At 42.7% G+C, this 10,972-nt stretch overlaps 1 protein-coding gene across 2 annotated transcripts; it reads left to right on the top strand.

The window, feature by feature from the left end:
* The first annotated feature begins 3,899 nt into the window (after positions 1 to 3,899).
* LOC141073817 (uncharacterized) lies at positions 3,900 to 10,762 on the top strand. Of its 2 annotated transcripts, none has more exons than XM_073561268.1 (2): positions 3,900 to 4,138; positions 4,867 to 10,762. In XM_073561268.1, exon 2 carries the CDS (start codon positions 4,879 to 4,881, stop codon positions 5,950 to 5,952), a length of 1,074 nt encoding a protein of 357 aa, XP_073417369.1. In that variant the 5' UTR covers positions 3,900 to 4,138; positions 4,867 to 4,878; the 3' UTR covers positions 5,953 to 10,762. The 2 variants fall into 2 exon arrangements, with proteins under 2 accessions (XP_073417369.1, XP_073417368.1); XM_073561267.1 differs by having other exon boundaries at positions 3,900 to 4,373.
* Positions 10,763 to 10,972: the final 210 nt, after the last annotated feature.

Here is a 10,972-nt window from a genome sequence, read left to right as displayed (position 1 = left end):
AAGATTGGAAAAACGTTGCCTGGTCTGATGAGTCTCGATTTCTGCTGCGACATTCGGATGGTAGGGTCAGAATTTGGCGTAAACAACATGAAAGCATGGATCCATCCTGCCTTGTATCAACGGTTCAGGCTGGTGGTGGTGGTGTCATGGTGTGGGGAATTTTTTCTGGGCACTCTTTGGGCCCCTTGGTACCAATTGAGCATCGTTGCAACGCCACAGCCTACCTGAGTATTGTTGCTGACCATGTCCATCCCTTTATGACCACAATGTACCCAACATCTGATGGCTACTTTCAGCAGGATAATGCGCCATGTCATAAAGCTCGAATCATCTCAGATTGGTTTCTTGAACATGACAATGAGTTTACTGTACTCAAATGGCCTCCTCAGTCACCAGATCTCAATCCAATAGAGCATCTTTGGGATGTGGTGGAACGGGAGATTCGCATCAGGGATGTGCAGCCGACAAATCTGCGCCAACTGTGTGATGCCATCATGTCAATATGGTCCAAAATCTCTGAGGAATGCTTCCAGCACCTTGTTGAATCTCTGCCACGAAGAATTGAGGCAGTTCTGAAGGCAAAAGGGGGTCCAACCCCTTACTAGCATGGTGTACCTAATAAAGTGGCCAGTGAGTGTATATGTATCCTGGCAGAATTTTTGCTTTCTTGGCCTAGAATCATAGAATCGTAGAGTTGGAAGGGACCTCCTGGGCCATCTGGTCCAACCCCCTGCTCAAAGCAGGATTCACTAAATCATCCCAGTCAGATGTCTGTCCAGCCTCTGTTTGAAGACTTCCATTGAAGGAGAACTCACCACTTCTCGTGGCAGCCTGTTCCACTCATTGATCACTCTAACTGTCAAAAAGTTTTTTCTAATATCTAATCTGTGTCTCCTCCCATTCAGTTTCATCCCATTGCTTCTAGTCTTTCCTTGTGCAAATGAGAATAAAGTTGATCCTTCTACAATGTGACAGCCCTTTAGATATTTGTAGACAGCTATTAAGTCTCCTCTCAGTCTTCTCTTTTGCAAACTAAACATTCCCAAATCCTGCAACCTTTCCTCATAAGACAGGGTTTGCAGACCGGTCACCATTCTGGTCGCTCTTTTCTGAACTTGCTCCAGTTTGTTGATGTCTTTTTTAAAATGTGGTGCCCAAAACTGGACACAATATTCCAGATGAGGTCTGACCAAAGAGGAGTAGAGGGAAATAATGACTTCACGTGATCTAGACTGTATGCTTCTGTTAATACATCCTAGAATTGCATTTGCCTTTTTTGCTGCTGCATCACACTGTTGACTCATATTCAGTCTGTGATCTATTAGTATACCCAAGTCTTTCTCACATGTGCTGTCACTTAGCCCTATTCCTCCCATTCTATATATGGTTTTTTCATTTTTATTGCCCAGATGTAGTACTTTGCATTTCTCCCTGTTAAAAACCATTCTGTTAGTTGCTGCCCACTTTTCCAGTTTATTTAAATCTTTTTGAATCCTCTCTCTCTTCTCTAGTATTAGCTATCCCTCCTAGCTTTGTGTCATCAGCAAATTTAATCAGTTTACCCTCAATTCCTTCATCTAAATCGTTGATAAAGATGTTGAACAATACAGGGCCCAGGACAGAGCCCTGTGGTACCCCACTTGAGACATTCTTCCAACTGGATGTGCAGCCATTTACGACCACTCTTTGGGTCCGATCACTAAGCCAGTTATGAATCCACCTAACAGTTGCCTTGTCCATTCCATACTTAGTCATTTTTTCAATAAGGATTGTATGAGAGACTTTGTCAAATGCTTTGCTGAAGTCAAGATATACTATATCTACAGCATTTCCTTGATCCACCCAATCAGTGATACCGTCATAGAAGGAAATTAAGTTAGTCTGACATGACTTATTAGTTACAAACCCATGCTGACTCTGTTTAATCACTTCATTCTTATCCAGGTATTGACATACATGTTGTTTAATAATTTGTTCAAAGATCTTTCCTGGTATAGAAGTCAGACTCACCGGCCTATAGTTGCCTGGGTCCACCTTCTTCCCCTTTTTGAAGATAGGAACAACATTTGCTCTTCTCCAGTCTTCTGGCACTTCTCCTGTTCTCCAAGAATTTTCAAAGATTATAGAGAGGGGTTCAAAAATTTCTTCTGCTATCTCCTTCAGTACTCTGGGGTGTAATTCATCTGGACCTGGAGACTTGAATTCATTTAGGTTAGCTAAGTGTTTCCTCACTATCTTTCTGTTTATAGATATCCTGGATTATTCTATTCCCTTAATAGGACAGTGAAGAACAGTTGATGTTACATTTCCTTTGTGAGAGAAAACAGATGCAAAATAGGAATTTAAAAGTTCAGCCTTCTCAACATCCTGTCTTACCATTTCATCATTTTCATCCTGTAAAAATCCTATAGCATCTTTGACTTTTCTTTTACTTTTGACATATCCCCAAAATCCTTTATTATTGCTTTTGACATCTCTTGCAAGCCTCAATTCATTTTCAGCTTTAGATAATCTGATTTGTGCCCTGCAGGTTCTGCAGACAGCATTATATTCTTCTTTAGATATGCCTCCCTCTTTCCATTTTATAAACATTTTTTTCTTCCTTTTTAGCATGTGCTTAAGTTCTGTGTTCATCCATCCTGGTTTCCTTAAATGCTTCCTATTCTTCCCTCTTTTCGGAATTGTTAACAACTGTGCTTTGAGAATTTCATTTTTCAAGATTTCCCATCCTTCCTGGACATTTTTGTCTTTAAGGATATCCAGCCATTGGATCCCTCCAATTCTCTTTCTGAATCCCTTAAAATCTGCCTTTCTGAAATCTAACCTTGACGTCTGAGTCTTCACAGGTCTTCCGCCTCTAGTTATCCAAAATTCTAAAATAGCATGGTCGCTACCTCCTAGGGTCCCAGCCACTTTTACCTCCTCAACCATTTCCTCCCTGTTTATAATGATTAGATCCAAGGTAGCAGTTCCCCTTGTTTTCTCCCTTACCTTTTGGAAGATAAAGTTGTCAGCAAGAGAGGATAAGAATTTCCTTGACCTGTTAGTTTTGCCTGAGAGAGATTCCCAACAAATGTCTGGATAGTTGAAATCTCCCATGACAACTATGTCATATTTTTTGGAGAACTTGGCCATTTGATGCATAAAGAGTTCATCCATATCTTCAGCTTGCACAGGCGGCCTGTAGTAAATGCCTACAATGGTGTCCTTTCAATTGTTCTGTCCTTGTATTCTTACCCAAACAGTTTCCACAGAACTCCCAGTCTCTGAAGCTTCAATCTCTGTGCAGATATACGCGTTTCTAACATACAATGCGACACCCCCTCCTCGTTTATCAAGTCTGTTTCTTGCAAATAAGTTGTATCCTTCTAGTCTTGTATTCCAATCATGTGTATCGTCCCACCAAGTTTCAGTGATTCCAATGACATCATATTTCTTTTCCTGTGTTAGTAGTTCCAATTCTCCTTGTTTGTTGCCCATGCTTTGTGCATTAGTATAGAAACACTTTAGTTTGTGATTGGTTTCTCTTTCTCCAATATTTTTATTAATTAGATTCTTTCGTCTTTGTTCTTCCTTTCCACTTCTAATAGCAGAGTTCTCAATAGCATTTGTCAGGTGTATGGCTTTTTCTGGTGTTTTGCTTTCCTTCCCATGTTGTTCTAGTTTAAAGCTCTCCTTACAAGTGTAGCAAGGCGACTTCCAAATACATGTTTTCCAGTCTTCGTAAGGTGCACCCCATCTCTAGCAAGTAGTCCATCGTATAAGTAGTTCACTCCGTGATCCAGAAATCCAAATCGTGGGGGCGGAGCCTGAACGTTGGTGGAGCAAGAAGCAGGAAACCTGAGCTCCCGGACAAATGCACCAAAAGGGGCTCTAATATCACCAGAGCCTTCTTTTATACCATCCCCGCATTACAACCCAAACCAGGACCCCACTGGATCGCATAGACCCTGGGTGGCAAGTCACGTTCGGGATAAAGAAGGGATTCATATAACTGTGGCCCTGCAGGCGGGAGATTGCCGGAGTGGCGGAAGGATATACTGCTAACAGCACCATCGCCTCGGGTAGAGGACTTCACCCCTGACCCAAGGCTGTCAGATAAGAGAGACCCCGGAGCTAACCCTCCCCTGCAAATAAGGTACCATTGCGAAACCCCCTGACCAGGACACATAAAATTGCTACTATTCTCATAGCTGGGGGACGGCTACAGAGAGTGTGTATCACGCCGCAGCATTGAAAATAGTCCCGTCGGGCTTGCAGAAGACACGCGGCCCGGGACCTAGAATAGACGTGCAGCGGCACGCTTCAGCCTCCTCCCCTCTCTGCAGTCAGTGAGAGAGATCTGAGGAATTCAAGCGTCTCCTGGAGCTGAGGTAACATTGAAATAACAGAAGCAAGGTGACGGAGTGTCTTAAGCAGAGGGGTCTGATTCAGGGGACAGAGGACCAGGAGAGCATGGTCATTCTCCCTAACTCCGTAGCAATAAAGGAGATAATCAATTAATCAAGTGGGGGCCTGAGACTGTCTGACCCGAGGGGTGCGAGGAGAGAAGGGAGTAATATAAGGAGCCTTAGATCTGTATTAAGCGCTCCCCCCCCACCAGTGCTGTCCCTACATCTTTCATCCCCCCCTTATTTGCTTTCTAATTGACCCATGTTATACCTAGCTGTACGAATATAAGAGAGGATTCTCTGGAAAACCAGCAGAAAGTGGTTATAGACTGCCATCTAGTGACCAGAGCCAGAACGACATCTCTTTCCATTGTTTATCACTTATAAGATTGGGCATAAAATGGAACATTAGCTAAATTCATAGCCAGCGAGAGGAATTCTAATCTTCAAACTGCTCTATTCTTCTCTGCTTTAGATAACTGCAAAAATGGGGAGATCCAGCGTAAAAACGCAAAAAAGCATGCCCAAACCTACAAAGTCCACTACGCAAACAGACATGGATGACTTTCTTACAAAACAAACGGTTCCGTCAGATTCTCTTAAACCATCCAAGCTTCGTGATTTGACCTCATTAGGAGATTCAGATTCTGAACCGGAGAGTGACTCTGACACGGGCAGCACAGCGAGAGAGGCCTTAGTCACTCGTTCGTTCATCAAACGTATATTGTCTAAAGCTCTTGAGCCAATAGGACAAGAACTTGCAGAGATAAAACACGACCTAAAACTTCAAGGCCACAGACTTGAGACATTGGAAAATTCGCAAGTTGCCATGACGCAAAGTTCGAACGCTGTACTAGACTCTTTAAAAGTCCATGAAATCCAACTACATACAATTCACACGGTGCTAGAAGATCATGAGAACAGAGAACGTCGTAACAACATAAGAGTTAAAGGCCTTTCTGAAACGGTGGCCGTTGAGGCGTTATGGAAAGCAACACAAGAGATATTCAAAGAACTACTTAATGAATCAGATCCGCAGGAAATTGAACTGGTGAGAGTACACAGAGCATTGCGTCCGAGGCCTTCTCAAGGGGAAACTCCACGAGATGTGATCTGTCGCTTCCTCGATTATCGAGCAAAAGACTTAGTTCTTCGCAGAGCGCGGGAGGCGCAGGAGATCTCGTATGAAGGCTCACAAATTAAACTTTTCCAGGATTTATCGGCCAGCACTCTCAGGAAGCGGAGGATCTTGAAACCGTTCACTGAAGCATTGATAAAAAAAGGCGTCCGTTTTAGATGGTTGTTCCCGTTTGGAGTACATATCACAAATGGAGAAAAAGGTATCTCAGCAAGAACATCACAAGACATCAAAGAGGCATGTGAGTCCTTGGGGATTGAGCTGGAGGCCTACCCGGATCTGGAGTCCTTCCATTCGGCGACCCTATTGCATCCGCTGCCAGATGACCCGGCGTGGCAGATAGCCCTGACGCCAAAATCACAAAGGCTGAAAAGGAAGCTGACAAAGACCTCGCTTCCTAAGGACTCCAGAGACAATACTTGATCTTTGGGTTAGACCCAGATTTTGCAGTTAAGTTTTTCTTGGTGTCTACCCCAGTTGGGGTATTGAATGTGGTTGAAGCAAATCTGATGGGGTTGGCGTGCTTTTCCAAATATGGGTAAGCACTGCTGCCACATCTATCCAATAATTCGTTGTAAGGTTTCAACCTAGATTTAGTTACAGCCCAAACTGGGCATTCTCCTAGAATGGAGCATTTCATATTTCATATTTAGTTTATAGGCTGATTGGAATTTTCCTCAAGCTGGCATTCTATGAAACAATGTCAGTAGGTAACTATGGTACGTTGGCATATTGGTCAATGATATTGTGCAACTTAATAACATGGATAATGTTAATATTGTGTTCTCCCCCTCTTTACCTTTCTGTTTTCTCTACCCTTTTCTTTCTTTCGTCTGGTCTACTTGTCCTAGACCCCCTCCCCACACCTATAGGCACAAGGGTTCGTCCCCGTCGTGAGCTGCAAGGATGCTGCTGTGTACAGAAACATGATGGATTCGGATAAGGTACACACATTCATCTCTTTTAACGCACATGGGCTGAACTCTCCAAACACTAGACGCCACACATTACAACTATTCAAAAAACAGCAGGCAGCAGTATTGCTTATTCAGGAAACGCACTTCAAACCGGATAAATTGCCCTCCTTTGAAAGCTCGATTTATGATAAATGGTTTCATGCGACAACCACCCAGTCCGGTTCCAGAGGAGTGTCAATAGCAGTGGCAAGGGGAGTGCCCTTCCAGCTAAGAGAAACTATGGCGGACCCTCAGGGTCGTTACATCTTTGTCAAAGGTCTACTAAACGGTGCCCTGGTAACATTGTGCAGTTTATACGCACCAAATAAAAAACTATTGAGATGGGTACTCTCAACACTGAAAAAAATTGATGGCTTTAGAGAGGGTGCATTGATAGTGGGTGGGGACTTGAATGTTGCATTAGAGCCTTTGCTAGACACGACTAAACAGAAAAGTTCGCTCTCACCTAAAGATCTTTACAGAATAAAGTCACAACTGGGATCTCTACAATTGATTGACACATGGAGATATCTAAACCCCTCTGACCGAGACTACACCTTCTACTCCCACCCTCATAAATCTTACCACCGTTTAGACTATATTTTTATATCCAGTAAAATGCTTGCCAATATACAACAGGCGAAAATAATTCCGAATATTTATTCCGATCACTCTTCGGTTTTGTTAAAATTCTCATTATCTAAAGCCTTTCCCCGACATAGAGTATGGCGGCTCAATGAGTCAGTACTTGGAAGTACCGAGGTACAGACACGTATAAACAAAGTGCTCTCCCAATATTTTGAGCAAAATGCTTCACCAGAAATTTCCTCACAGATACTATGGGAAGCACATAAGTCAGTTGTCAGAGGGGAGTTGATATCTATCACTTCCTTTCTAAATAAACTGCAACAAAAAGAAATCCAGGATCTTTATGATAGTATATCACAGCTGGAGCTTACACATAAACATAAAATAGATCAACATAGCTTAGAGAAGCTGCAACAAAAAAGACAGCAACTTAAAGACATATTAAACTCGAGATCTGCTAAGCTATATGCAACATGGAAAAACAGAATGTACGTCCATGGAGACAAAGCATCCAAATTAATGTTATCGCAACTAAGGAAGCGGCAGTCACGTACGCTGATTAACTCAATTAAGAATGAACAAGGGTTCAGCTCGCAAGCTCCTGAGCACATGGAGCGGGCATTCCTTGACTACTATAAGAAATTATATAATCTCCGTCCGGAAGATAACGCCGATTCCGCACTTAAAAGAAGCATGGACACTAGGTCCTTCCTAAGCACTTTAGATCTGCCTGTCTTGTCTGATTCCCAAAAACAATATCTTACTAGACCTTTTTCACTGGGGGAGTTGCAGTCCGCCCTGTCAAAGTGCCCGAAGGGGAAAGCGCCCGGTCCAGATGGATTCTCAGCACTTTACTATAAATCCTTCTCTGGCCTCCTACTCCCACATTTATTGAACGTTTGCAACGCAGTTTTACAAGGCCACCCATTGCCAAACCAAATGCTTACAGCCAGAATATCCCTAATACACAAAGAGGGGAAAGATCCTGAACAATGTAGTAGCTATAGGCCAATCTCTCTCCTTAATGTGGACCTAAAAATCCTAGCAGGGCTGATGGCAAAAAGAATGGCCAAGTCATTGCCAAATTTGATTTCCTTAAATCAGACCGGGTTTGTGGGTGGAAGGGAGGGAAGGGATAATGTCCATAAAGTATTGCACCTTCTTCAATACGCAAAAAATCGTAAACTACCATTGATGCTTCTTGGAACAGATGCAGAGAAGGCCTTTGACAGGGTGGACTGGGTATACCTACGGGAAGTGCTGATCAAGTTTGAGATACCCGAAGCGTTTATAGCAGCCGTAATGGCAATGTACGATAAGCCCACAGCACATATTAGGATTAACGATTTTACAACAGATGCATTTACTATAAAGAACGGAACAAGACAGGGCTGTCCCCTATCCCCGTTGTTATTTGTGCTAGCAATGGAACCTCTCTTAAAGGCCATACAAGTACATGAGGGAATAGAGGGTATTCGCATCAATAAGACACACTATAAAATAGCGGCATTTGCGGACGATCTTTTAGTCTTGATGACTAATCCTTTGCTGGGACTCCCAACATTGATGGCTCTTATAGATCAATATAGCAAAATTTCCAATTTTAAAGTAAATATGTCTAAGTCGGAAGCGCTAGACATACATATATCCCCGAATACCTTAGCTAAACTAAAAAGTACATACCCATTCACCTGGCCAAAACAATATATCAAATATTTAGGTGTAAAGATAGGAAGATCGGATAGAGACCTTTTTCAACAGAATATTCCCCCCCTAATTGCCTCAGTAGAAACCATCATGAAATCATGGAGGGACTCGTATGTGTCGTGGATGGGAAGGAAAAATTTACTGAAGAGCCTAATCTTACCCAAGTTTATATATATTTTCCAAATGCTCCCTATAACCATCCCCAAATCGTATCTTTTTAAAATTAATACACTATTCCGCAGATATGTTTGGAAAAAGCAAAAGCCCCGATTAGCATACAGGACATTAACATTAAACAAATCAAGGGGTGGGATGGGTGCACCAGACATAATGAGGTACTACCAAGCGACAATGCTTACCAGAGTGGTAGACCTGTTACGGTCTCCTAACAATAAGCAGTGGATTGAGGTGGAGGAAGCCCTAGCACCTTATCCCCTGAGATCCATCCTTTTGGCATATCCTTGTAAAAACATAAACAAAAATCTACCTAATATACACACCAAAGCTACCTTAAAATTATGGAAGGGATTGGTGAAAACTCTAGTTCCCCCTTTGTCCCCCTTACTCAAGTTGGCAGATATAATGCCACATGCATCTTATTCCCGAGACAGTGATGTAATCAAACCCGGTTCCCTGGCAAATGTAGCGGTTGATGACCTCTTGGCGGACGGGGCACTCCCCTCCTTTCAGGAACTGAAGAAGCAACCAGGGCTTTCCAACTTGACCTTTATACAATTCGGCTCTATAAGAGACTCCTTGGCACGGTATCTTTTAGGAGCAGACGTTACCCGCCCACTGACTGCATTTGAGACTCTCTGTGCAACAAAGGATAAACCCAAAAAGATAATGTCGTCTATTTACCAGATTTTAAATATAACTGACTGTTGTCTCAAAAGAGCTTATATAACACATTGGGAAAAGGATTTGGGATTCAAGTTTACCCCAAATCAAATATCACACATTTATAATTCATCTCATGGCCCATCACAATGTGTTAGAGCACAAGAGAATTCCTTTAAAATAGTCGCCAGATGGTATATTACACCACAGCAGAACACTTATTGGCGGACGGGGTCTTCTGCTAGATGCTGGAGATGCTGTGATTCGGAGGGAACATACTTACATATGTGGTGGTCCTGTCCACCCCTGCTGCAGTTCTGGCGACTAGTAGAGGATTATATCGGGGAAATTGTGGGCAAAAAGCTTACTTTGACACCGGAGATAGTGCTTTTAAATTTTCTGTCACCGACTGGACATAAAAATACTGCTCTGTTGACTCAACACATTCTTTCAGCAGCGAAACTTTTGATACCTATGAACTGGAAGTCAACTACCATTCCATCTATATCCCAATTGCAAGAGAAGGTAGATATGCTATATCAAGTAGCCAAACTGGCTGCCTTGGTGAATGGCTCACTTTCAGCTTTTGAAAGAGTATGGCACCCATGGACCCGATTCAGATCCATTAGTAGAAGTTGATAAGGCTATGGTGGCCTCCTTGCTTGGCTTTATCAGAGTGGACGAAATCCTTATTGCCTGGTGTTCCCCCCCCCTCCCCTTATCTCCCTTATATTCCACCCCTATATCCCAACTTCTTCCTCTAATTACTTGACCTCCTGTCCCTTTACTCCCTATACTGTTTTTTTTTTTCTCTTCTCTTTTCTTCTTTTTTGTTCTTCTTCATCTTTGTTTGAAATCATGGCATATGTGATGTAGCAGGGGCGTGTGGATGGGAAGAACCCAGATTTGAACCCAGATAATCCTGCTGCTGGAAGTTCCTTTAAGGCTGTTGGTGTCCTTAAACCTCTATATATCAATAGTTTTTGCCATGAATTGATATTTCAAACTATCTGTTTATCTCCCGAAAAGTGGAATTTGTAGGTTATATAATAATTTTGTAAGCTACCCTGTTGATTGCTTTCTTTCGGATGTAACTTGCAGATTTCGATAAATAAAACATTAAAACAGAAATCCAAATCGTTGCTGACGGCACCATCGACGTAGCCAGTTGTTCACCTGCAGAATCTTATTCCACCTCCTTGTTCCATGGCCATCCACTGGGAGGATGGAAGAGAAGACCACCTGCGCTCCCAGTTCTTTCACTTTCTTGCCTAAGTCTTCAAAGTCTCTGCAGATGGTTTCCAGGTCGTTTCTTGCGGTGTCATTTGTCCCCACATGTAGTAGCAGGAATG

Source organism: Dendrobates tinctorius, unplaced genomic scaffold (genome assembly GCF_039654945.1).
Source record: "Dendrobates tinctorius isolate UK_male_01 unplaced genomic scaffold, ASM3965494v1 ptg000315l, whole genome shotgun sequence".
Classification (NCBI taxonomy): Eukaryota; Metazoa; Chordata; class Amphibia; order Anura; family Dendrobatidae; genus Dendrobates; species Dendrobates tinctorius.
The sequence above is the reverse complement of the archived record's forward strand: the minus strand, read 5'-3'. Positions and strand labels throughout refer to the sequence as shown.